The sequence below is a fragment of the Bison bison genome, unplaced genomic scaffold (assembly GCF_000754665.1).
Source record: "Bison bison bison isolate TAMUID 2011002044 unplaced genomic scaffold, Bison_UMD1.0 scf7180017854266, whole genome shotgun sequence".
Lineage (NCBI taxonomy): Eukaryota > Metazoa > Chordata > Mammalia > Artiodactyla > Bovidae > Bison > Bison bison.
In genome coordinates, this window is record NW_011484839.1 from 28,036 (window position 1) to 53,688 (window position 25,653).

General features: G+C 37.5%; 1 protein-coding gene across 6 annotated transcripts in view; it reads right to left on the bottom strand.

The window, feature by feature from the left end:
- Positions 1 to 25,653, bottom strand: part of CHD9 (chromodomain helicase DNA binding protein 9) — a 224,831-nt gene that overhangs the window by 14,093 nt on the left and 185,085 nt on the right. For 4 of the 6 annotated variants that reach the window (XM_010856340.1, XM_010856348.1, XM_010856377.1 and 1 more), the window contains 13 exons: positions 25,358 to 25,557; positions 22,034 to 22,193; positions 21,507 to 21,596; positions 14,461 to 14,564; positions 13,852 to 13,969; positions 13,177 to 13,234; positions 10,786 to 10,828; positions 10,210 to 10,429; positions 7,835 to 8,037; positions 4,696 to 5,604; positions 3,365 to 3,528; positions 2,365 to 2,637; positions 1,462 to 1,630 (listed from right to left, as the gene is read on the bottom strand). In XM_010856340.1, coding sequence (XP_010854642.1) covers positions 1,462 to 1,630; positions 2,365 to 2,637; positions 3,365 to 3,528; positions 4,696 to 5,604; positions 7,835 to 8,037; positions 10,210 to 10,429; positions 10,786 to 10,828; positions 13,177 to 13,234; positions 13,852 to 13,969; positions 14,461 to 14,564; positions 21,507 to 21,596; positions 22,034 to 22,193; positions 25,358 to 25,557 — 2,711 coding nt within the window. The remainder of the gene's footprint in view (positions 1 to 1,461; positions 1,631 to 2,364; positions 2,638 to 3,364; positions 3,529 to 4,695; positions 5,605 to 7,834; positions 8,038 to 10,209; positions 10,430 to 10,785; positions 10,829 to 13,176; positions 13,235 to 13,851; positions 13,970 to 14,460; positions 14,565 to 21,506; positions 21,597 to 22,033; positions 22,194 to 25,357; positions 25,558 to 25,653) is intronic. The other 2 variants (XM_010856368.1, XM_010856358.1) reach the window with 2 other exon arrangements.

A 25,653-nucleotide genomic window follows, 5' to 3' on the forward strand; every position in this document is an offset into this window, starting at 1 on the left:
AAAGAGGAAAAGTGAAAAAGTTGGCTTAAAGCTCAACATTCAGAAAACGAAGATCATGGCATCTGGTCCCATCACTTCATGGGAAATAGATGGGGAAACAGTAGAAACAGTCTCAGACTTTATTTTTTGGGCTCGCAAATCACTGCAGATGGTAACTGCAGCCATGATATTTTTAAAAGATGCTTACTCCTTGGAAGAAAAGTTGTGACCAACCTAGATAGCATATTGAAAAGCAGAGCCATTACTTTGCCAACAAAGGTCCGTCTAGTCAAGGCTATGGTTTTTCCTGTGGTCATGTATGGATGTGAGAGTTGGACTGTGAAGAAAGCTGAGCTTTTGAACTGTGGTGTTGGAGAAGACTCTTGAGAGTCCCTTGGACTACAAGGAGATCCAACCAGTCCATTCTAAAGGAGGTCAGCCCTGGGATTTCTTTGGAAGGAATGATGCTAAAGCTGAAACTCCAGTACTTTGGCCACCTCACGCGAAGAGTTGACTCATTGGAAAAGACTCTGATGCTGGGAGGGATTGGGGGCAGGAGGAGAAGGGTACGACAGAGGATGAGATGGCTGGATGGCATCACCGACTCGATGGACCTGAGTCTGAGTGAATCCCGGGAGTTGGTGATGGACAGGGAGGCCTGGCTTGCTGAGATTCATGGGGTCGCAAAGAGTCGGACACGACTGAGCGACTGAACTGAACTGAATAGTAGCTACTGGAAACAGCAATCATTTAATATCTATAATATAGGATTATTTTCCCAAATTTTAGGAAAGTCACACACTGTGCACAAGCACAGGAGTTTTGAAATGTTTTCAAGTAGTGGATGGCAACTGAATTAGAGTCCTTAACTTTATGTATACAGAGGTACAAAGGAAATTCCAGTCATTCATCTGCTTTTAACTGAAAAGATACATTTTTTTATGATCAGTATGTTGTGGTCCATACATTTTAAGACTCAACTACTCTGAACTAAAATTCTCAATTGTTGATAGCACATTTTAAGAGGGACACAGACAAACCAAAATACAACCAGATCAACAGAAATAAAACAAAATCTCATGGATGGATTCCTCAGTGCCTTTGGAGTACAGAAAACATGGCACTAATTCAGTATTTAATAATTACTGAGTCACATTGCCAAAAAATTAGAACAAATCATAGTCTCAAGGGGAGATATTATCATTGTTTTCAAAATGTTAAGATTATCATGCAGATATTTGACTAGGTTATTTCTGTGATGCCTTTAAAGACAAAAATACAATCATTGAGAAGACCCAATTGTGGGCAGAATTTGCTTCCAAAGAAGAAATTTTGTGATAAGAGCTTTCTTATGATAAAGGGGCTGTTTAAAGTAGAAACGATCTCGTCCTTGCAAGTATTCTGTGAGTAAGTGAGGACTTAGGAAGGATTTAGGAAGAATGGACTATTTCATGCTGAGGCAATGATTACTAGCATATTCACCTGATAGTGGTAGGGATTTTGGGAAACTGGCGAGGCTGCTCTCTGACGCACCTTGAAGGTCCCGAAGTCGAGTGAGGTACTGCTGCTGCCCAGGAGCACAGTCTTCACTGTCCAGTGGCCTTCTCTGAGTGAGCCCTTGCTTCTGAAATGTCAACTTCAAACCACCTTCCTGTTAAACGGATGCCATTATCAAGAAAGAAATGATTAAAATCATTGCAGTATATAAGAAATTTTTTACTTAGAAAAAGTGAGGTAAAAACCCTGAAAAATCAGTCATGTTCTCTTCTTGTTCATACATCAACTAGAGAAAAACATTTAATCAATTTCTATAATGAATATTAAAATTTCTATCTTTAAGTGAAAAAAAAAGATCTAGGTATTACATACACTTTTCTGAGCAAAACCAAATGTTTCATGTGACTAGTACATTGTAACCCATTCAGCGATTGACATATATCTTCTGTGTACATTATTCACATGACATTTTAAGAGATATTACCCACGTTTTAGGCATCAATTCAGCTTCAAAAATCATACTGAACAATGAAATGTTACTGATAACAAGGCATGCTAAATATTTAAAACAGAAAGTGCACTGACATACCATTCGAATATTATATAAAAGAACTAAACAATAAGAAATTGTCAGACTGTTTAAGAAAGCATCTTGATCAGCAGAAGGACTATTTTCAGAAGTATAGGTAGAGAAACATATTTAATGATGATCCCTCTAGTAGAATATTCAAGTTTAATAACCTGGATATCAAAAAGAAAAAAACAATCCAAATACCAGAAAACAAGTATGTGAAGGAAGTAAGAGTAAGAGCAGGCAGCCATTTGCAGGAAAAGCATGCTGCACACCGCAATCGCAATCAGGTCCTAGGGCAATAAAAATAAACATACGTCTTTGATTTTCACTGTAAACTCCTTTTCTCGTACATGCTTCTTCACCTTTGACATCTGTGTTGACTGGTCATGCTCTTCTTTGACTGCGGCACCTGCAGGAGGGGGCGCGCTGGGCTCGCTATATTCTGTGGCTGCACCAGAGCTGTCCAGCAGCTTTGTGGTATAGAAAGAAGCCACTGCGTTGGCATCGTAACTTCTTCTAGCTGAAGGCCACTTCCCTTTCAGGACTGTTTGACAAATACTGTCCAGCCGGTTGATCATCACACGATCCTACAACAGCATGAACATCAAAGGGTAATTTCAGTAATTGAGCCAGACCTTTGGGGATCACAGCTTTGATGGATTTATCCCTGGTACAACTTGTGTGTACTTGGTATGCATACATTTTCTCACATACATATTACAATTCTGTATAAATTTCCATTGGTGAAGTTAAAAAGTATAAAGACATTTTGCTGTTCTTTTGTTTTTAAAGAGTAATACAGGGTCTTCATAAAAAAGTCAAACTCAGGAGTATACAGAAGAGTAGAGAGTTCTCTTCTCTCTCATTTCTAAAGTTAAGTACTCTTCTACTAATCCAGTCACATACTGGAGGAAGGAAGAACTGTCTTAATCCAGTCTGAGCTTCCACCACTGTATGTACATGTACTTAAACGAACATTTTTCTAGGTCACAACTGGTTCGTAAATTTTCTTAAAGAAGACCCACTTAAAAGCACTTATTTCATAAAGAAGCATCTGAATTGTATGTGAACATAAGCATTCATTATCTTTTCTTCTGAATATTCTAAGGTTGATAATCATATACATTTAAGGACATAGAGCTAATGGAGTAATAGTGGACAGTAATAGTTGTTACTTTTAATGCTAACACCAAATGGTCATCCCACACATGATAGTGACTCTATTTTCCTACATAATAAGATTATCTACCGTTAAAGATAGACAGAAAAATATTTTTAAAAATGAACTATATCACCAAGAAATGATTTACTTACCTTTGGCCAATATGACGCTGCCAGCATGTATCCACCCTGTAGGATGTAAGCAGACTCTGCGGTCCCGTTGTTCATCTGGAAACTATCCTGGGTCTCATCCTGGGTAGTGCTCAGTGATGCGACACTTTCTTCATCGTAGGCTTTCATGTGAGGGGTACCTTCTGCTAAGAATAATTATGACCAATTGTAATTGTTTTAAAGACTGTGTAACACAATTTTGCATATACTTCTCAAATCTTATATAATTAGGATTTGAAAATGAAAAGTTGAGAAGTTAAAAAAAAATCACCTAGAATACAATAAAGTACTCATTATTTTTTAAATTATAGCAAAAGCCAAATAAGTGGCATTACAGAGTTTGAAGGAATAGGGTTAACCAAACATCCCTTTCTGCAAGAAGATTTGACCTGTGGTAACTCTCTAGGTCTGTTTCCCTGAAAACACATACATTCGTGATTGGTAAACTCAGGAGTTTATCAATTTGGACTGGGAGGGCACAAATATTTGCTGGGGAGGGTATCATTCTTTCAGGAGGGAACTCTTGTAATTGGGCATGTCCTGTGTGAAAACCCAGAAAGTCATGCTTGTGGAGTTGTTCCAGGAGATGCTTGCTATTATGGCTTTTTTGCCCATTTGATGTTGACTCATTCTTTAGTCTTCCCTAGTGGCTCAGACGGTAGAGTCTACCTGCAAGACCTGGGTTTGATCCCTGGGTTGGGAAGATCCCCTGGGAAAGGGAATGGCTACCCACTCCAGTATCCTTGCCTGGAAAATCTCATGGATGGAGGAGCCTGGTGGGCCCCAATCTATGGGGTAGCAAAGAGTTGGACACGGCTGAGCGACTAACGCACTCACACTCACTCACATTTCCTTACACCTGAGCTGTTAGACTGCAACAAGGACGCCCACAGAAGAGGACCGCCTACCACTACTCTATGGACAGGCTGGAGTTCCTCCGCTAGACCTTTCTGAGTAGGCCCAAGTAGGGTCTTGTTAGTCGGACTGGTGTCTATTATAAAATTATTATCTTTATTTGCTCACTGATGAACTTGTTTTAGGAAAAATACAATACTAAATTCAAGGCAATCACAAAGAAATAAAATTACTGTGCCAAGTCTCTAATCCTCTGTTTGACTAACCCATTTTGCAATGTGAATACTGAATACAGAGTATGAACCAGTAATCTAGTTGCATTTTCAGCAGTCCTTCTTTAAGAAAATCTGTACACGTAAAATTTAAACTAACAATTTTAAGCATGCTTAAGCAATCTGAATCACTTCTCATTTGCATATGAAATGTCTTAAAATAGCAAAAGCACTTTATGCATATACCTCGCTTTTGGACTTCCTCTTCTTCACTGTCACTTTCTTCTGACGAAGATGAGGAGGAGGATGAGGAAGAGGAAGATGAGGATGAGGATGAAGATGATGCTGAAGAACAAGAGGAGGAAGAAGAAGAGCTAGAGCCTGATCGAGAGTGGGAACACGAAGAGGAGGAAGACGAGGAAGAAGATGATCTGGAAGAACAGGATGATCTCTCAGAATCAGAGTCAGAATCAGAACTAGACTCTGATCCTCTCTTGTGGACTCGCTGTTTCTTAGAAGCCGGGTTTGGAGTTAGAGGCTCTGTTCTGGCTGCAACCATGCGTCTGTCTGTTTCACCTTTTCCACCAGATTTCTGGTCTCCAGTAGCCTGTGGTAAAACACCATTCTTTGGACTTACAGGCTCAGACTTTATTAGTGTCCTGGTTTCCTCAGAAGACATAGACTCTTCTTCAGAAGACTGAGGCTCCTCTTTAAGGTTTTCACTTTTAACTTTCACATCCTCTAGAATAACAGCTTTAGGATCTAGGAGCCTAGGTAGAGAGGTAAGAGGAGAAGCAGAAAGTGCTACTTGATATTGCTGTAAAAGTGGGGTAGAAGTCCTTGAATGAGCCATCTTACTTTGACTGTAGTTCCTCTGAGCGGCCATAAATGAGAGTTCAGGGTCCCGAAGAATATGATAGTCTGTTCGGCTCACCCCGTGTTTAGCAGCTCCAATGAGCAAGTCCCTATCATGAGAGCCACATTCCCACCAGACTGGTAAGTCTGGATTTGGATGGCAAAGCTTCAAGCGCTCAAACAATTGTGGATGTCGGAGGGCCTGTTCCCTTACTTTCCTCAGAAGTTCAATGCGATATAAAGTCCGAGAAGCACGTTCTTCTGTGATTGGCTGGATAAAAATACTTGGATCCACCAATTCTATATTGAGACAAGAACAAACGTATTACCCTAAAAAATATTTCATTATAGGTTTAAAACAAATAATGCAACTTCTAAAATATACATCTACTCAATATCTTGTATAGTTTCAGAATTTCATTTTAACAGTTTTAAATGAGGAGAAATGTAAGTTTTAGAAAGAAGTATTAATAACCATGTAACACATAACACTGGATCTATAGAAAGTTAAATAAAACATTAAGATTACTTTGTAAGTATGTTAATAGAACTAGGATGAACTTTTAAGAAATTCTCTATGAGCTAATGTCACACTACTCCGTTTTAATCAAAGAGAAAAGCACTCAAACTCACTTATAAATACAAATTAAACGTTAAAATAACATCCCATAGGCAAACTTAAGTCCGTATATCTTTAAGTGCACTGAGGTAACTCAGAGTATTACAGTGGACTCACAGGGACACCAAAGTCTTTCTTAAAATTTGATATAAACATAGGAACAATTGTCAAATGGTGTATGACTACTAGTCTGAGACAGTTCCATTTCAACATCAGACCACACTCTTCTTTTTGGTGGGGTCATATCTTTATCAGCAGAGACACTGGCAGTTGGAAAGTACTCAAAAAAAGATAGAGGTTTGTTGGAATAATGTAGAGACTACCTGAAGAGCTACTAATGGCCAGATTTAGAACAATATGAACACCAGAATTAACACTGACAGTACTGGATTATAACCTACAGAATAAAAAATAAACACACATTTGAATAAATATGAATATGAATAAATAATTGAGTAGACTGGGGAGAAGGAACAGTTTTTCCTTGCAGTAGAACTGCAAAGTTAAAAACTGCTGCAGATAAGATCTACTGATGGTTACTAAAATCAGTGGGTGAAAGTTTGAGGAGAATAGGATTTGTGTGGTCTCAAAGTATCTTCTTAAGATAATCTGTTAACTACAGGGGAGAACATAATTTTACACTGGAGAAACGCAGCAGAAACTACCTAAGCTTAACAAAGAATCAAGGGCTACATCATCAGTAAAAAGACGCACTGACATCATGAGCCCCTTGATGTTACGTTCTGAGAAAGACACAACATCAATTCTAAGCTATTCTTGCAAAAAAAAAAAAAAGGCATAACCTCAACACAATCATGTGAAAACACAAGACAAATCCAAATTGAAGGGTTTTTGGCAAAATTGATCAACGGTATCAGCGTCATTAAAGACGAAACAAACAAACAAACCCAAACTGAGGAACTGTGACAGACTGCAGGAGGTGAAGGGAAAACAACAATGGAATTCAACATGGGCTCTTGGAACAAAAAAGGACATTAGTAGAAAAACAGATAAGACTTGAAAAGGTGTTTAGTTAATGGTATTGTACTAATGTTAGTTTCCTGGACTAATAATTTCAGAGAAGGCAATGACAACCCACTCTGGTACTCTTGCCTGGAAAATCCCATGGACAGAGGAGCCTGGTGGGCTGCAGTCCATGGGGTCACCAAGAGTTGGACTCGACTAAGACTTCAGTTTCACTTTTCACTTTCATGTATTGAAGAAGGAAATGGCAACCCACTCCAGCATTCTTGCCTGGAGAATCCCAGGGAAGGGAGAGCCTGGTGGGCTGCCGTCTATGGGGTTGCAGAGAGTTGGACATGACTGAAGTGACTTAGCAGCAGCAGCAGCAGCAAGATGATTAGTGATTTAAGATTTTAATATTATGGGAGGAAACGTGAGGGATATATGAAAACTCCCCACCTGGGATTCAAAATCAATTAAATTGGCTGAGAATTAGCAGCTCTGATTAATTGCTCTTGTTTTGGTTTTGTTTTCTGAAGGCCCTGGGTGGATTTTCCTACTAAAATGTCTTTTGAATGGAGGCCTCATTTCTTGCAAAATTATTTGTGCTAAATAAGCCCTCCAGCACAGTTCCTATTAGACAGACTAAAAATATAGGTTAGTTCTATTTACCAAAAGCTATCCTTTATTTTCCCACCCTCGACAATCATAAATCTAGTTCTAAATAAAAACACTATTTTCTCAAAATTAAATGTGTACCTGTATTCTCTTTAGCTCTCATTTCAATAGTAGAATTAAGGAATAAAGGACTGTTAAGCAGAGTTTACTTACAATTCAGAAAAACTGGTGAAATGTTGAATTACATGAAACTGTATTAAAAAGCTGGGAATTTCTGGATTTTAATTGTTTCTTTGATTGAAACAAAGGAAAAAAAAATTTTATACATACCTTCTTTGGAAGGAAGACGACAAACCCTCCGACACATTGACATGAATGTGTACAGATATTTCTCTAAGCTATCGTCAGTTTTCTTATGTAGCCGAGCCATAGCCCTAAATTTTGTCCAATCAAACTGGCCTCTGTCAGGATCAAATACCACTCCAAATGTAGATACAACTCTGTAAAAATCAGCTTCTTCTCTTCTTGTCCATCTATTTTGAATTAAAGAAAAAGTCACATTGTTCATGGAAATAATATTAATGCTGAATATAAATAACTATTGTAAAATTCAAAAACACTTCAAGTACCTAACACTTTAAAAGATTAAATCCAGGGTTACTGCCTTATAAACACATTTAAAAATGCTAGTTGACTCATCTCTACCCATGTTTCTTTTCCTTCAGACAATAATGGTTTTTTTGCATACTTAACTGTGTGAAAAAATATGCATGGGATACAAGAATGTGTAAGACATGATGACCCTCCCTTTGGATAAAACATTTCAAACATATTTACAGTATAAGGTAGTATTTTATAGTTGTATGTATTATAGAAACCACAAGTTTAGGACAGCACAGAAGATGGAAGGATTTGTTCAAACTTGACTAATCAAGAAAGACATCACAGAATTAAATGGCATTTGTTTACAGGTTAGATAAGACATGGAAAGGAAAAGATAAATGTTATTACAGGATCTTTTATCATTTTGAAAATGACTAGCTTTTTTTAGCTAAGTGCTATACGAGTGCAGAAAACAAAGAATACTGTGAGCTAGTCTAGTGCAGGAAAAAACCAACAGAGGATAAAGAACCCATGTTGAACACTGAAGGAATAGTAGGGCCATGTATAGACTAAAGAGTTAATAAGAATATTCTCGGTGACAAGAACAACTTAAGCAGGATATTGAATCAAGACTAAGTGGGGCATTCAGGCTGAGGAAATAGTAGTGAATAAAATTATAAATGCATGCTAAGGCCTAAACTGAAGAGACTCTTGAATTAAGGCTTAAGAAGTTAGACTTTATCCTTGTACGAAATACAGGGTACTGAATATTATGATAAAACTAAAACTTTAGGAAGATTATCTAAATCTTCCTAAAGATATAGACTGAGGCAAAATGTATGTGGCAGATTGAAGATGGCCACAAATTCTTTGCCACTCTTCCATTTGAGAGATGCAACTCATTTCCCTTAAATCATGGTTGGCCCTGTGATTTTTTTGACCAACAGTAGGGTGGCAGCTGTGACACTCTGTAACTGCCGAGGCTGGGCCATAAAAAACCTGCAACTTCAGCCTTTGGCATTTGGAACGCTCCCTCTTGGAAACTGCCTGCAATGAAGGAGACCCAGGTTTGATCCCTGGGTTGGGAAGATCCCCTGGAGAAGGAAATGGCAACCCACTCCAGTATTCTTGCCTGGAGAATTCCACAGACAGAGGAGCCTGGTGGGCTACAGTTCATGGGATCACAGAGTCAGATGTGACTGTGCAACTAACTCAATTTTCAAACCCTTCCCACACTCTGGCCAACACCATGGGAAGCAGAAGAACCACCTGGTCAACCCACAGAATCGTGAGAAATAAAAAACCGATGTTGCTTTACATCACTGTGTAATGGGATGGGAGGTTATCCAAGGACAGGTAACTGAAACAGTGTATTTACATAGGTAGCGGCATTTGAATATTACATCTAGGATAGCTAAAATCTTAAATGTTGGAGTAAATTCTGGTTACAATGAATGTGCCTCGAGTGAAACAAAGGAACAGTGATTTATCATTCAGAAAAAATCCAAAGATCCAGGTTTAACAAGGAGGCCAGGTTATTGCTAAACTTTCTTTACTCTTTTCCAGGGATTCTATCCTTTTTAAGAAGTTAAAGTTTTGGGGATGAGAGAAGTGTGCCTGTCTTCCTAATAAGATCTCTTGCAAGAAGTTCTACTACCATTTATTTCCCTTTGACATCAGTAGCTTTAAGGGTTCATCCTCTATAAAAAGCAGAGACGAACTTCTCTTTCATGAATTCTGTACTTCATTAATGCCATCATGTGAAATAAGACACAATGGAATTTATTTCATATAATTTAAAAATACATTTCATTTATAATTTAATTGTTGAGTTTTCACCTTCATTTTCCTTACACCTCACTGTTCATAAACATGAATTACACATAAAATAAGACCCAGTAACTATAAAATGCAATCTGTATTAGTCTAACCATCTTTGTGTGTGCATATACTTATGTACACATGTATGTGTGCATAAAGCATTTTGCTGTGACCAACTTCTCTACCTAGATATGTTTTTAGCAAAGTGAGATCATCACAGCCTAACAGACTTCAGAATGAATAGTATATTTAGATACTATATATTAAAAACTTAGTCTTACCTCTGCTGTCTTTCTATCTTGGCTGCCATTTTAGGGTTAAGAGTGGCTTCTTCATAAAGAGGCTGCATAACACTGGCAGGCACAGGGAAAGTAGGTTGTATCTGCTGGATTTGTCTGTTTTTATTAGTACGCTGATATGCAGTAATGAGACGCCTCAAACGGGTAGTTAAAGCTGACTGAGTAGGCCAATAAACTTTATCACCCTCCATCAGCTGACCATCTACATTTAAACAAACTCATGTCAATTAAAAAAAAAACACACAACTAAAAAACAAACACACAAAAAAACTAAATACTGTCATGAAGCTCACAAAAGCAGCAAAATTTCCCTACTTAATTTTTTCTTTTAATCCAATTAAGTGAAACGCAAAAACAAATCTTTTAAAAAAGCTTTAATTAGAGATCTAAGAACTAAAAATATTGTTAAACTTTCAATCAACTATGTTTTATAATGATTGCAACTGTAAATAAATTTCATGTACATTTGAAACATATAACAGTGTACTAGTTTACTTATCTCATGGTATCACGGCAATGTTAATTTACTATACTACTAAAGAAAGAAACGTTATTTACCTCCATCTGCTATAACAAGATCTCCTGGTGAGGAAACATCATCCTTTCAAAAGAAAACAGAAATCTGTCACAGGGAAACTGGGTCAAGATACAATAAGAGAATCGATTTTCTTTTTAATATTTTGTTTGCAATAGAATTTTAAAAATTTATTTAAACTAAAAAAACCCAAACCAAAAACAGTTCACCCATTTCCACCTCATCTCTAACTCCTAGCCTCTGGCAAGCACAATCTGTTCTCTTTATCTATCAATTTAGTTTAAAAATATGTTCTTTTTTAGATTCCACATATTAAGAGATCACACAGTATTTGTCTTTCTCTGACTTATTTCACTTAGCATAACGTTCTCAAGGTCCATCCATGTTGTTGCAAATGAGAAGACGTCAGTCTTTTTAAAGACTGAATAATATTCCATTGTATACATACATACATAAACATATATATGAAAATGTGTGTTATGTATATATCTCTCACAATCTCTTTACCCATTTTCCATCAAGAGACACTTAGGCTGTTACCACATCTTGGTTATTATAAATAATACTTGAAACAACATGTGATAGGGGTGTATATATCTTTTCAAATTTGTGTTTTTCTTTAAAGGCTAAGTACCTGTAGTTTGGCTGCTGGATCACATGACGATTTTTAATTTTTAAGGAACCTCCATACTGTTTTCCATAGTGGCCACACCAATTTACATTCCCGCCAACCATGTATAAGGTTTCACTTTTCTCTGCATCCTATCCAATACTTGTTATTTCTAATCTTTTCGATAACAGTCCTCTGTTTACTAAGGCCATACCCTTAGCCCTCATGGGGACAGGATCCTTCCCTGGGTGCTGTATCTCAGCCTTAGGAGCAGTGGCTATTCTTACATTCTTTAGAGTTCCCGACACTGCTTTCTAGTCTCTCTCTCATTATTTCAATTCCTCTATCACAATCAGTAAGTCTTTACATCACGCTTTCCCTATTGAAATCACTATGTGGTTTCTCTCTTTTTGGCTCAAACTGATTCATCATGCTACATTATGGATAATTTCTTCTATATTGTAAATAGTTTCTTCTCTCATGAACTGTGTCTAATTTGCTTCTCCAGCACAAGGTTTAACTTACTTGTTAAGTTTTAAATTTCAAGGTCAATATTTTCCACTTCTAAAGTTATATATAATTCTCCTTCACATGTCCCTTTTAAAATCATATGCTTTCTTTTGTTCTGTTCTTAGTTTTCTTTAATGTCTTTAATCAGTAAAAAATTTATTTATTTTCTATTTCAGGAGATCTATTATTAGAAATTCTTAGAGATCTAATCTTGTTCTTTGTTGTATTTGCTAACATTAACTCATGGTAAATTGTTCCTCATAGATTAAGTTTTGGATTTTGACCTTATTTCATGGAAGGCTTTTATCTTCAGGACGCAAATATAATCTCAACTGAAGTTGTTTCTTCTATTATTTCTTTATCTTTGTTTGTTTTCTTTCACCAGATACCTCAAGTGTATTACCAGCTTGGGATCTCTTTTTATATTACATTTTTTGCCTTGAGAATTCCTGGACCATGCAGATTAAATTAAAAAAAAAAAAATCAAACCATAAACTCAAGAAAAGGTAGGCCTATGGTTATGAATTCTCAGGGGAGATAATTTTCTCCTTACCTGAAGCCCATGCTGAGATAAATTCCTACGTTTTTATGCACAATTTGGCAGAAAGAACTATTTAAGGGTTCTGATTTTACTGGATATCATTCTCACTGGTACACACTGGCCTAAACCTCATGTAGGCACCACACCAATGTCCCATTCCCTTGGCAACCAAGGCCAGCAAATCCTACCTGACAGCCATAGCATTGTTTAGTCTTTACTATGTTCTTAGAAATACTGGAGAAATTCCTCTCCTCTTTTAATATCATTTCTCCAATCCAACAGATTATTTTCTGTACTTTCAACAACTCTTTTTCTTCTTTTTGACTTTCCATAAATAGAACACTTAGAACTGTGCTTTAGCAGCTCAAAATTCCTCTAGGCTCTACCCTCTATTTCAAACTGTTTTACGGAGGCACAGTTTCTACCTGTTGCTGTGTACCTTAGTATCTAGTTTTCACTCTGCTTTGGGATTTTGCCCCTGAACACTGTGTTTCTTTGGTTCCTAGCATTGTAGCATGTTGGCAAGTTCCATTTCATCCATATGTCCAAACCACTCTCCAGCTTGTCTAGAAGGGGAAATCAAGCAAATTCTAAATGCTTATTTGTGATGTCTGGCAACCTAAGCTGGTCACTAACTTCTGAGAAATGATGCATAATAAAAACATATGAAGGAAAAACACACATAAAAAAAGCAAGCAAAAGAAAACATGGATAACTAGAATTGATGACTTAAAAACATGATCCAAAGCATACCTCTATATCATCTTTAAAGATAGCTGGGGCAGGTTTGTATTCTGGATCTTCCACATCCCTGTTAAATACGAACAAATGCCATCATTATTGTTCCCGAACTTCAAATTTCCCTTGGCTGGACAAACAAATGGGGTACTGTTGGAAAGACTTTTTAATGTTTTAAAGGTCAGACTGAAGTCTCTGTTCTTTAGCCAGAGGAGCTCAAGTCTATTAGCATGAAGGCAATTACATGGCAAGTCAGAAGAAAGCTAGTTCTAATTTACCCCCAAGTTCACTTATAAATGTGATATTAATCTTAACACAGTCTCTTACTTTTCGCTTTCGGTGAGAAAAGAAACAGGTATAATGAACACCATGTTTCTCTTCAATTGTGTATGCTTAGCCTTTTTCTTCCCTCTTACACCTTCAGAATTTTATGGTCTTAATTGCTGTGACTACTAAGAATGGACAAGTGAAGAACTCATCAAATGAATGGGTGTGGGGAAGGTCCAGTCTCTTTCTTCATCCACACTCTGTTTGACAAGTGCTGATTTATTAGACTATCATTAGCTCGTTTGGATTGTAAACTCCAAAATCTCTTACTACTACTTTATTTAAAGAGAAACATCACTGACATAGAACATGCTGATGTTGACAGAGATATACGGAGAACTCATGCTTCTGAAATGCACGTACCCATCCATATAATCATTTGCCCTCTGTTCTGCAGCAACTGCTTTCTCATCAGGTTTTCCCACTCTTTCCAAGAAGCACAATGCCGGGTCTGCTCGGATAGTGTTATATTTTTCATAACCTAGAGGGACCACCAATTTTGGAGGTAAAAAGGATAAAAAAAAGAAAAACATGTAAGTATTTCTCATATTTATGATGGGTGATGTTCCTGGACTAAAGGGACCATATATTAAAATGATACAGGTTAAACGTTTTCTAGAAATTATCACAAACATTACATGGTCTGACAATAAGTATATTTAGGAATCTAGATTAAATTTATCAGTTACATTGAAAAAGAGGAAAAGCTGATCACATGCAACAAATCTCAAATAAAAACTCTTCCTGAGAGGGAATGTTACATGAGACATGTCCGGGAGAAGCAGTTTATATATGCCACTCACTCATAAGAAAATGTAGTGACTGATGGACAGTTTGAGAGTATATACTTTATACAGTGTATTCAATGGGTGTTACTGAAATAAGGCTGTAAGTGGAAATCAATAAATTAAGACATAGCTGATTTAACAGTATACAGAGAGGAAGACTCTACCTATCTTACTTCTCACTTACCATGTTTAAAAACTCCAATAAGGAGTGACTTATCAGCATCAAAATCCCACCACTCAGCTGGAACTTCTGAGTGGTCTGGTTCTGGGACCCAAACATCAATGTCACTTAAAAAAAAGCATGATATGACTTTATGAGTTACTATAAACAAGTCTAAGAGGAGGCAAAAGTTTACACAGCTTCTAAAAAGCATTGTGGTTTTTAACAAAAAGCGGATATAACTTTATTTTATTATTTCCCACAATTATCACCAATTAAAATTATAAAATTGCACAATAACTACAAAGATATCATAAAATGAATTAATACTTTTAAGCACAACAGAAGAAGTAAGTTCCAATAGGTTTACTTTATCCTTAAGGAATAATATTCTTTTCACTGATTTCCTTCAGATACAGACAAAAGGTTCTACCTAATTATGTCAGCAAACAATGTGACCAGAATCATCTGGTTCAAATATTTTATTTTGTATATGAAGAGACTGAGGCCCTAAAAAAGCAAATCAATTGCTCTACATTGTAAAACAAGTTATGTCTCTTTTAGACTGCTATTGCTAGGAATAGGAAATCAATCCTCAATATTCATTGGAAGGACTGATGCTGAAGCTCCAATATTTTGGCCCCCTGATGCGAAGAGCCCACTCATTAGAAAAGACCCTGATGTTGGGAAAGATTGAAGGTAGGAGGAGAAGGGGATGACAGAGGACGAGAGGGTTGGATGGCATCACCGACTCAAGGGACATGAGTTTGAGCAAGCTCTGGGAGATGGTGAAGGACAGGGAAGCCTGGCATGCTGCAGTCCATGGGGCTGCAAAGAGTTGGACATGACTCAGTGACTGAACAGCAACAGCAACAATTGCTACAAAGTCACACTGAAAAATGAAGCACTGCTTATAAGCAGAGGAAAATGCAAGTTTTTGATTAATAATTTGATGAAAACACTCAAAGTGCTGTTTTTATGCTGTTTATAATACCATGCCACAAAACGATAATATGATAAGTTACTAAAAACACAATGATAAATCCATGATGCTCTGGTAATTTGGTGGTTTACATTAATATAAAACAACTACAGCACTTATAATTTTATAAATATAACTTTCTTTTCCTTTATCACTTGAAATTATTATTTTCCCAGAAACATTCTGCAAGTAACACACTTCTAAAGTAATATATACCTCTAAAAAGGGAAAGATGCCACACATAAAAGGACTGAAATGTTCACTTCTTTACCAGAGATTCAAGCCACTGTCTCCTTCAGCCTAGCATAGAGTTAATAATGTCTGACAAGGACTAGCAAATATCACTAATTTTTATACAAATATATGTCATTCTTATATTGTATTCAACAGCCAAAGGGGCAGAGATTGAATAAGGCTTGCCTAGTAGCTCAGCTGGCAAGAATCCTCCTGCAATGCAGGAGACCCCAGTTTGATTCCTGGGTTGGGAAGGTCTCCTGGAGAAGGGACAGGCTACCCACTCCAGTATTCTTGGGCTTCCCTGGTAGCTCAAAGGGTGAAGAATCCACCTCCAATGCAGGAGACCTGAGTCCGATCCATGGGCCAGGAAGATTCCCTGGAGGAGGGCATGGCAACCCACTCCAGTATTTTTGCCTGGAGAATCCCCACGAACAGCAGAGCATAGTAGGCTATTCTCCAGTGGGTTGCAAAGAGTCGGACACGACTGAGTGATTAAGCACAGCATAATACCCCAGGGAATCAAAATTCTACTTGAGAATTTCTCTATGAAATTAATGAATTATCAGTTTTCAAAGAATCACAGATATGATTTAAAGACACAACACATAAAAAAAACCCCCATAAATTTAGTTACATTTCATCTCTTCATCTTAGCATCATAAATTTTATAAATTAACAAAGGACTATGGATGTAAGATATGAAGAGTTTCCTAAGTTGTGTGACAAAAGTTCATCTACAAGTTGGTTATCTTTGGGAACTCAAACTTTCATACAGATATAAAATAAGTGATCAACGTTTCTGGTCTGGTTCACAAGAACCCAATATTTAAGCACTAATATAGTTGAAATAAAAGACAATGACAATGAAAAAGAGTTATAAGTTTTATAAGTAAATAAAACATAAGGAAATCACTTTTTATTTTTCGTGTTTTGCCAGGAGACTGAAAGACATTTTTCAGCATTCTAAAATGCACATCTCATTATATCTTATTTTGCTTAAAAAACAGAAGTGTCACAATCACAATATTTTTTAATTTAGTGCAGAAAGAGGAAGAGAGGTTTTCCTGTGATATGGCAAAAGCTGAAAAACAGATGAGGAAAAACACAGTTAAAGAAGATATTTAGTTTTGATTGCATTCCTGGTCAGGATTAATCAAAGCAGAAGCACAGAATGATAAAGGAAAAAGAGGAAAAGAACACTGGAGACAGGATACCCAAAGGGGAATTATCAAGTGGGTCAGATACTGTATTTCCCTATACAAACCAGCAGGTGGCACTCTAAGCTCAAAACACTGTGACATCTGAGGTGGAAGGTTTTTTTCCTTCTTTTAAAGAGTAAAGGAGGCTTCCCTGATAGCTCAGTTGGTAAAGAATCTGCCTGCGATGCAGGAGACCAGGGTTCTAGGGTGGGAAGTTCCTCTGGAGAAGGGAATGGCAATCCACTCCAGTATTCTCGCCTGGAGAATTCCATGGGCAGAGAAGCCTGGTGGGCTACAGTCCGTGGGGTCACAGAGTTGGACACGACGGAGCAACTAGTAAAGGGCACTCAGTATATACCTCATCGTTTAAATGTGCCATATGCATGTTAAGTGTTCGTTAACTGCTGGGGAAAGGAATACAATAAGGTGCATATACTCCTGTTGTTAATTTCTGCAATCATAAAGCCTCTGACTTCCCCTGGCCAGATTATTCATTCAAAATAGATTTAAACAGTATTCACTACATGCTAACAATGGCAATAATAAGATAGACAGATCCCTTCCCTTTTGAAGAAGTATCTGCAAAACCTCTTCAACACCTGTGATGAGTGCTGTGACAAGGCACCCAGTTGAGAAGACAGGGAGGCTGATTTGAGGTCACCTGAGTAGTAAGAGAGGGAGAAGGGAGGAAAATGGGAAAGAGAATGTTGCCTCAAGAACACAAAGGCCTGGAGGCAATGAGGGAGTATGTTGTGAGAGAGATGAATATGTTAAAATCCAAATAAAACCCAAATGAGAAACCAGTGAAGGAGAGAATAATGAAAGAGGATAATTCAAAGATCACAGTTCCTAGGAAATCACAGAGGGGCTGAATTCAATCAGAGCAAAGAAAAAGAGGAGCCGATCAGTCAACAACAAATTATGTTTACTGATTGTTACTATTCCCCAGGTTCTGGGGCTAGGAATATGATCATCAATAAGACAGAAAGCAGATGTCACCTTCAGTCAGCTTAAATTGTACTGACAGGAGAAATACAATTTAAAAATAAATACAATTTTTAATACTAGTAGGCCTCATGAATGAGATAAAATAAGGTTAAGTCATAGTCAGTGACCGGTGGGCTGCTCTAGCTAGAGTGGGCAGGGAAGGCCTATCTGCAGAAGTGAAACCTAAGCTGAGACCTGCATGATGGGAGCAGGCACTTCTGTGGAAAATGAGGGGAAAGAGTATTGCACTGGGGAAACAGCACAGAATGAGCCTAACATGCTGGAGTAACATTGTGGATGAAGGACAGAGTGGAGGAGGAAGGCCCATACTTATGTAGGGCACTATAGGATAGGTCTTTATTCTAAGAGAAATGAGAAGGTTCTAAGAAGAGGAGTGCCTTGGCCTGATTTTTGCTTTACAAAGACCACTCTGGCTTCTGTATCAAGGTCCAACTGTAGAGAGGCAAAAGATGCAAAAATGGGAATTCCCTGGCAGTTCAGTAGTGGTTAGAACCCTGTGCTTCCACTGCAGGGGGCCTGGGTTCACTCCCTGGTCGGGGAACTAAGATCCTGCAAATCGTGGGGCTGTGCCAAAACAACAACAAAAAAATCCAAAGACTCTTGAAAAAGAAGAGGCAAAGAGACGCAATAAGGAGGCCATTGTAAAAGTCTAAACATGAGATAATGGAGGCTTGCACTGGGGAGTCAGCAGAGGCAAGAGTGAAAAAGTGCTCAGACTTTGCATATACTTTGTCAAACTAACAAGTCTTCCTGTAGGATTTGAGGAGAAGAGAATAATCAAGAATACCAGAGCAACTGGGTGGTAGATTTACTAGGATGCAGAAGGCCCGAATGTGGGAAGGTGGGGAGGGAAGAAAAGGAGATAGAAGATTTGGAAGATGCAGGGGAAGACTGAGATGTTAATCAGATATTTCAAGTGGAGATGTTTGAGGCAGCTGCTTTAGACTTTGGAGCTGAGGGGAAAGGTCTGGGATGAATATGTAAATATGACAGTCATCTAGATTATATTTGATATGATGAGGCTGCATAGGTTCACCTAAGGAGAAAGAACAGACAAGAAAGCAAGCTGAGGACACAGCTCTTGACCAATCCAACATCTAGAGCTCTATCAGAGGGACTGCTGTTGTTTAGTCTCTCAGCCATATCCTACTCTTGGCGACCCTGTGAACTGTAGCCTGCCAGGCTCCTCTGTCCATGGGATTTTCCAGGCAAGAATACTCCACGGGATCGTCCTGACCCAGGGATTGCACCGGCATCTCCTGCAATAGCCGATGGATGCTTAAAAGCTGAACCACCTGGGAAGCCTCTTTTAGAAGAATAAGAGCTAGCAAAGGAAAATAAGAAAACCAACGAGGAAAAAAGCACAACCAGGTGGGTGTAGTAGCATGGATGTCTCCTGAAGACATCATTTCAAGAAGGGAGAAAGAGAGTAAGTTCAGAGACATCTAAACTTCACACTCTAGGTTATTAGTGGCCTTACTAAAAATCAGAGTGGAGATACAGGATTAACTGGAACAGGCAGAAGAGAAAATGCAAAGTAAAGAGGTATAAGATTATCAACCCACACAGCTCTCTATTTTTGTGAAGGACAGCAGAGAAATGGATTAGAAGGATGTAGGTATATTATAGTAGGTTTTTTGTTCTTTTTAAAGTGAATGATATTAAGGAATGCTTATATGCCAAGAGAATGATTCAGTAAAGAGTGGGGGAAATGATGATTCAGGAAACAAAGGTGTAAAATCTTTAAAAGGTAAGAGATGAGTTCCAAGCATAAGGGCTGCTCTTAAGAGGATGAGGAGGAAGATTTCTAGGGCATCCCGAGAGAAGGAATAAATAGGGGGACACATATGACAAGTAGAACTGAAGGTGGCTCTTGTCTGTTTCTATTTTCTTCATGAAATATATACCGAAGTCATTACTGGAGGGGATGCTAGTAGGATAGGAAGATGGTTTGAGGAGAGAGGTATGGAATGGTCCTCTTGAAGAACTGGTAAATGAACTTTCTGGTCATGTTGGTTAAAAAGCTTATTTGTGTTTAATCACATTTGAGATTAATGATCATAAATTTGAAGTGAGTCATTTGGCAGAGTTTGTGTGATTTTCTCCAGCAATGTTCAACTGCTCAGATATAGGCAAAAAGGTAAATGGATTTTTAGGTTTAACATGAATTGGGGTTGTGTCACGTATGTAGAACAGAGGGAAAAGCAGGCAAAGAATTTTAGTGAGTACAGTGCTGGACTACAGAATGCTTATTTATAATGAGGAAAGTGGGGGATGAAAGTGATGATGAATAGTAAGTGGTTAACATGGGGACACCAACACCATGATGAAGCTAGAGAATTACAGTTTTAGGGCTTAGATATGGTAGTAGGAGCCCTAAAACTTAAGTTTCCTCCCTCTTACTACAATGAGAGACTTGTGCATCCTCATGTGATCCATCCAATACTTGGTCTCTCAGTTCCTTGACCTTTACATCATCTTTTTTTTCTCTCTACCACAGCCACACATGCACACGGTCATATACTTAATCTTACCATCACCAATAGCAGCATTATCTCTTCAATCTGAATTCCAACTGTCAGTTCCTTCCAACTCAATTAACTTGGGTACTTTTCACTATAATTCTCCAGCTTCATCATGGTGTCCCCCATCTTACCACTCAGTATCCATCATCACTCTCTTCCCCAGTTTCATCCCCCACTTTCCTCATTATAAATAAGCATTCTCTCCAGTACTTTGGCCACCTCATGCAAAGAGTTGACTCACTGGAAAAGACTCTGATGCTGGGAGGGATTGGGGGCAGGAGGAGAAGGGGACGACAGAGGATTAGATGGCTGGATGGCATCACTGACTCGATGGACGTGAGTCTGGGTGAACTCCGGGAGTTGGTGATGGACAGGGAGGCCTGGCGTGCTGGGATTCATGGGGTAGCAAAGAGTTGGACACAACCGAGTGACTGAACTGAACTGAGTCCAGCACTGTACTCACTAAAATTCTTTGCCGGCTTTTCCCTCTGTTCTACACACATGACACAACCCCAATTCATGTTAAACCTAAAAATCCACTTACCTTTTTGCCTATAACTAAGCAGTTGAACATTGCTGGAGAAAATTGCATGAGCCCTGTCAAATGACTCACTTCAAACTTATGATCATTAATCTCAAATGGGATTAAACATAAATAAGCTGTTTAACCACCACAACCAGAAAGGAGGGCTTCCCTGGTGTCTCAGCCAGTAAAGAATCCACTTGCAATGTGGGAGACCTGGGTTTGATCCTGGGGTTGGGAAGATCCCCTGGAGAAGGGAAAGGTTATGCACTCCAGTATTCTGGCCTGGAGACTTCCAAGGACTGTATAGTTCATGGGGTTGCAGAGAGTTGGACACAACTGAGCGACTTTCACTTCAGATGGTAGTAGCAAGCTGCTACTACTGCTATTTTCACTCTTCTTGTAATTTTCAGTGACAGAGCCAACAATGAGATTACTGATGAAAGGCAACAAATTGACAAGGATTACTCTAAATTTGGTAGATTTTCCTTTCCGTGAATTTCACTGAATAAAGAGCCACTTAATATACAATTTCCTAGTCATTTAACTTTTGCCTCATCATGTTGCTAAAAACTAAATATAAACATGTTATTTACCTTGCATCAACTCCATCAAAAACTTTCTGACACTCATTTCCAATGACTTCTTGCTTTAGATAATACAGCATCCTTACACGAAGCAAAACTCTAAAAATGAGGGGAAAAAATCAAAAGACATTAATCATCATTAAAGACATTTCATTCATGGGGTTAAAATTAAAAAAGAATTTGTATACAGAATTTTTATAATGAAATAATAATAATTACTTCTGATTAAATTAACCCCATTACTACCATATATATATATATATAATAGGTTTCTCCAAAATCTTCACAATCATCATTATTTTAGAGCCAAGTAAGATACAACGAGATCACTTGGAGGTCAGTTTTATTTCTCTCTCTGTTGATGAAAAGTGACACAAGAGGTACCATGATTTGCTGAAGGACACCCTGTAAGATTAGGATTAGGACTGGTCCTAGACCACACTGTCTCTGTATTCCAAATCAGCATGCTTTAAGATTGTTAAAATTCAGAAAAGTAAACTCTTAATGAGTTGTGTTAAAAATACCCTACTACCTACTTATTACAGTGGTGTTTTATATGTTTTTTGTAGCCTTCATCTTGAAGTAGTTGTTCAGGATTGTACTTTCGAAGCCATTCTGCTTTTTGTATATCAAATGAGCTTGTTTGAGTCTTTACTTTCTTCCCTTTTCTACCTCTCGGTACCGGGGCTGACAGGCCTGTTGAAATGAGGACAGATGAAATCAGGGATAATTTGTATAAAGATATTCAGTTTGAAACATTTTTACAATGCAAGTAACTTCTGGAGGCTTTCAGAGGTCTGTGGAGGCTATACAGAGATCTTTGAAACGTTAATGGTATCAATATTAACTCAATTACAAGATAAGTCAATACAATGACTCCACACATATTAACACAATTTCTGCCAAACACCCAATTTAATATCTCTAATTAATCATTCTGATTACCTCTATGTTCCAAAACATTTTTTTTCTAAATGTAAAAACCAAAAGATCAAACCTTTCCCTGTGCTTTACTTTTTGCTGCCTTAGTTACAAAAGTGTAAGTTGTGGCTAAAAGATCTGTTTTCCAAAAGTGTGTTTACTCTTCTTTCAAAATCATGGTATACTTGAAGTATCTTTTCAAATATTAATATTTAAAAACTTTTCTTTTTACAGCCTGTTTCCTACAATTACATTTTAACAATTTGTTTTTAGTCTCTCATTCATGTTGGAGACTTTCCTCAGATGTCTGATACTCTTGGTTACTTGCTCACATTTAAGAATGAAAGGAAAACTGACGGGCCGTCTGAATTAATGAAGATTACTGTGGACTCTTTGAAGGGTAATCTGGCTGGCTTTGTCCTGTCATTATCTTTAGGTTTTGCTCTGGTCAGATTAACCAAGGAAAATTTCTTAGTTTTCTTCCTTGAGTATGACACTGTCCATTATACATATTAATTTAACAGCTATTTGGTAAGTCCATGTTGCAAATCCCAATGAAATGCACACCTTATGTTATTTTCTCTAGAGAATAAACAGTCAGTCTTCATATCGTGGCTACATGGAGCTGAAGAGGGTATTTATGGGTCTGATCTCCCTTTTAGACAACATTTAATCAAAGCCCCTGTCTTTTATACCCACTTTCAGAGGTCATGGATGTCACAAACTCCTGAAACTTTTGGCTAATCTCTTAAGCAAAATCAGCTGGTTGTTGCCTTTTCCTAATGTTGACCTAAGATTTAGTTCTCTCTGGTTGGTTAAGTTAGTTACCACTTATCTAACACTCCAAGATTCCAAAATTTGTTTCCCACCCTGTCTACTTTTAAAGGTTTATTCTTATTTATTTTTAAATTATGGAATTAGGCATACACAAAAATAGATGAAATAATACGATAGAGCATTGGGTCCTATCTTCCAACTTCATTATCAATTCATGGCCAATTGTATTTCATCTATATTATGTTTGCTCCTGAACCTCCAATACTATTTTGAAATTAACTGAAGACAATAATCACCTCTAATAAATGTCTGCGTATCTTTTAACATATGTAAAAGACTTCCTTAAAAAAAATAATTACAATACCCTACAACATGTCAGCCCCAAGAAATGCAGTAATACTTACTTAATATTTAGTATTCAAATTTATAATTATCTAATAAAAATAACAGAAAAATTTCCCCTGGGCTGCTGCTTTCAATCAGGATCCAAATAAGGCTCATACATTATAACTGGCTGAGGACATTTAAATCTCTTTCAGATTATAGCAGGCTTTTCAATCTTGGCACTACTGTTATTTTGAGCTGCACAGTTTCTTACTGTGGGTGCTGCCTGTGCACTCATGGCCTCTACCCATTAGATGCCATTAACATCCTCAAAGTTGTAACAACCCCGAGTAAGAGCAAGACTAGGGCACAAAATCATGTCTGGTTGTGAACTACTGATTTATAGATACCCTCTCCATTTCCTTCCCTTCTACTATTTAAGAAACTAAAATTTTTACCTGTATACTTCATCAAGCTTAATGCCTTGAATTTTTTCCTCTTTATTGACATTTAAGTTGGGTTTTAAGGAAGAATGAAATTATATTTGTGTAATACACAATCTTCCATCTTTACCAGAAATCAGCTCTTCACATTAATAATTTCATTCCCTCCTATTGGGATAGAACCCCAATGACCACCCCAAATCTAAACCACGTGCTTTCTGTTCTCGATCTCAGTTTCTGGTTTATTTCCTTCACAGTATTCATCATAATCTAAAAGTATTTAGGTAATTTCATTTTATTGGGCTCCAAAATCACTGAGAATGGTAATTGCAGCCACAAAAATCAAAAGACACTTGCTCCTTGGAAGAAAAGCTATGGCAAACTGAGATAGCACATTAGAAAGCAGAGATATCACTTTGCTCACAAAGGTCCATATAGTCTTAACTCTGCCTGACCAGAATGTAAGGTTCATGAGCTCAGGGATCTTGTCTGTGTTGTTCCTTCTCATTTTCCCAGTACTTTGCAAAGAAGCACATGACAGGTGCTTTGACAGGTATTTGTTGATTAAAGCGAACAAAACTGTAACATAAATTTAAGGGCATAGTCATCTTTTTTATCTTTATAGAAAATTCAGTTATCTTATGCAAAAAAGAATGTTCTGTTAGCAAGGTTACAAAGATTACAAAGAAAAATTTCCAGCCCTTCGATAAGACTGTAAATTGGCATAGCCACATTTGATGTCAAATTAAAATATTTAAAAAAATTTAAATGGATATCACTGTTTCCCAATTTTAATATACATACTAACTGCTGAGGACCTTGTTAAAATGTAGATTCTGATGCAGTAAGTCTGTGGTCTAAGATTCTGCATTCTAAAAAGCTCCCGGGAAAGGCTCACAGACCACATTTTAGATGCTAAGGATGTATGTATGCTGTAATTCAACAATTCCATTTCTTGATATTTACTTTAGTGAAAGATTCGTTCCTGTGCACAACGAGCAATGTACAGGGATCTTCAATGATACCTGTTTTTCAATTGTCTAAAACTGGAAGTGTCTTAAATGTCCATCATTAAAGGAGATGCTAAATGAATTAAGAAATACCCATACTATGGACTACTAAGCAGGAGTTTAAAAGATAAAATAGATCTACATGAATACAGATGGACAACCTCTAAGAAATACTATTGGGTCAACAACTTGTAAACCAATACATGTTTGATAACAATATATAAAACTCAGACTAGTCTTTTCCAACTTGGAACTTGTACTGAGAGGGAAGATTAAGAGTTCTTTACCATTATCTGAAATACTTCAGTATTTTATAGGGTACTATGTTAAGTGCTAGTTATACAACCAGAGCTGAATTTAAAAAGGAAATAAAGTATGCTCCTACCTAGATGATTCTGTAGCTCTCGTGTCTGCCCGTCTTCAGTTGGAGTAATGAGATCCCATATGAAACCTTTAATTTTCTCATCTCCTCGGTAGTGAACAAGGCAATATGCTAAGAGGGCTCGGCAAATTATTTCTACATCGTGCTCATTTAGCTGCCTTTTAAAACGGCCATGAGACAGAATCTCTCTCCATCGGCCCCATCTGTTTAAAAAAAGGTATATTTACATTAATATTGGATGAAATCCTAGAGAAAAACATAACTCATGGATAAAAGGCCTGAAAACTGCAAAAAACACA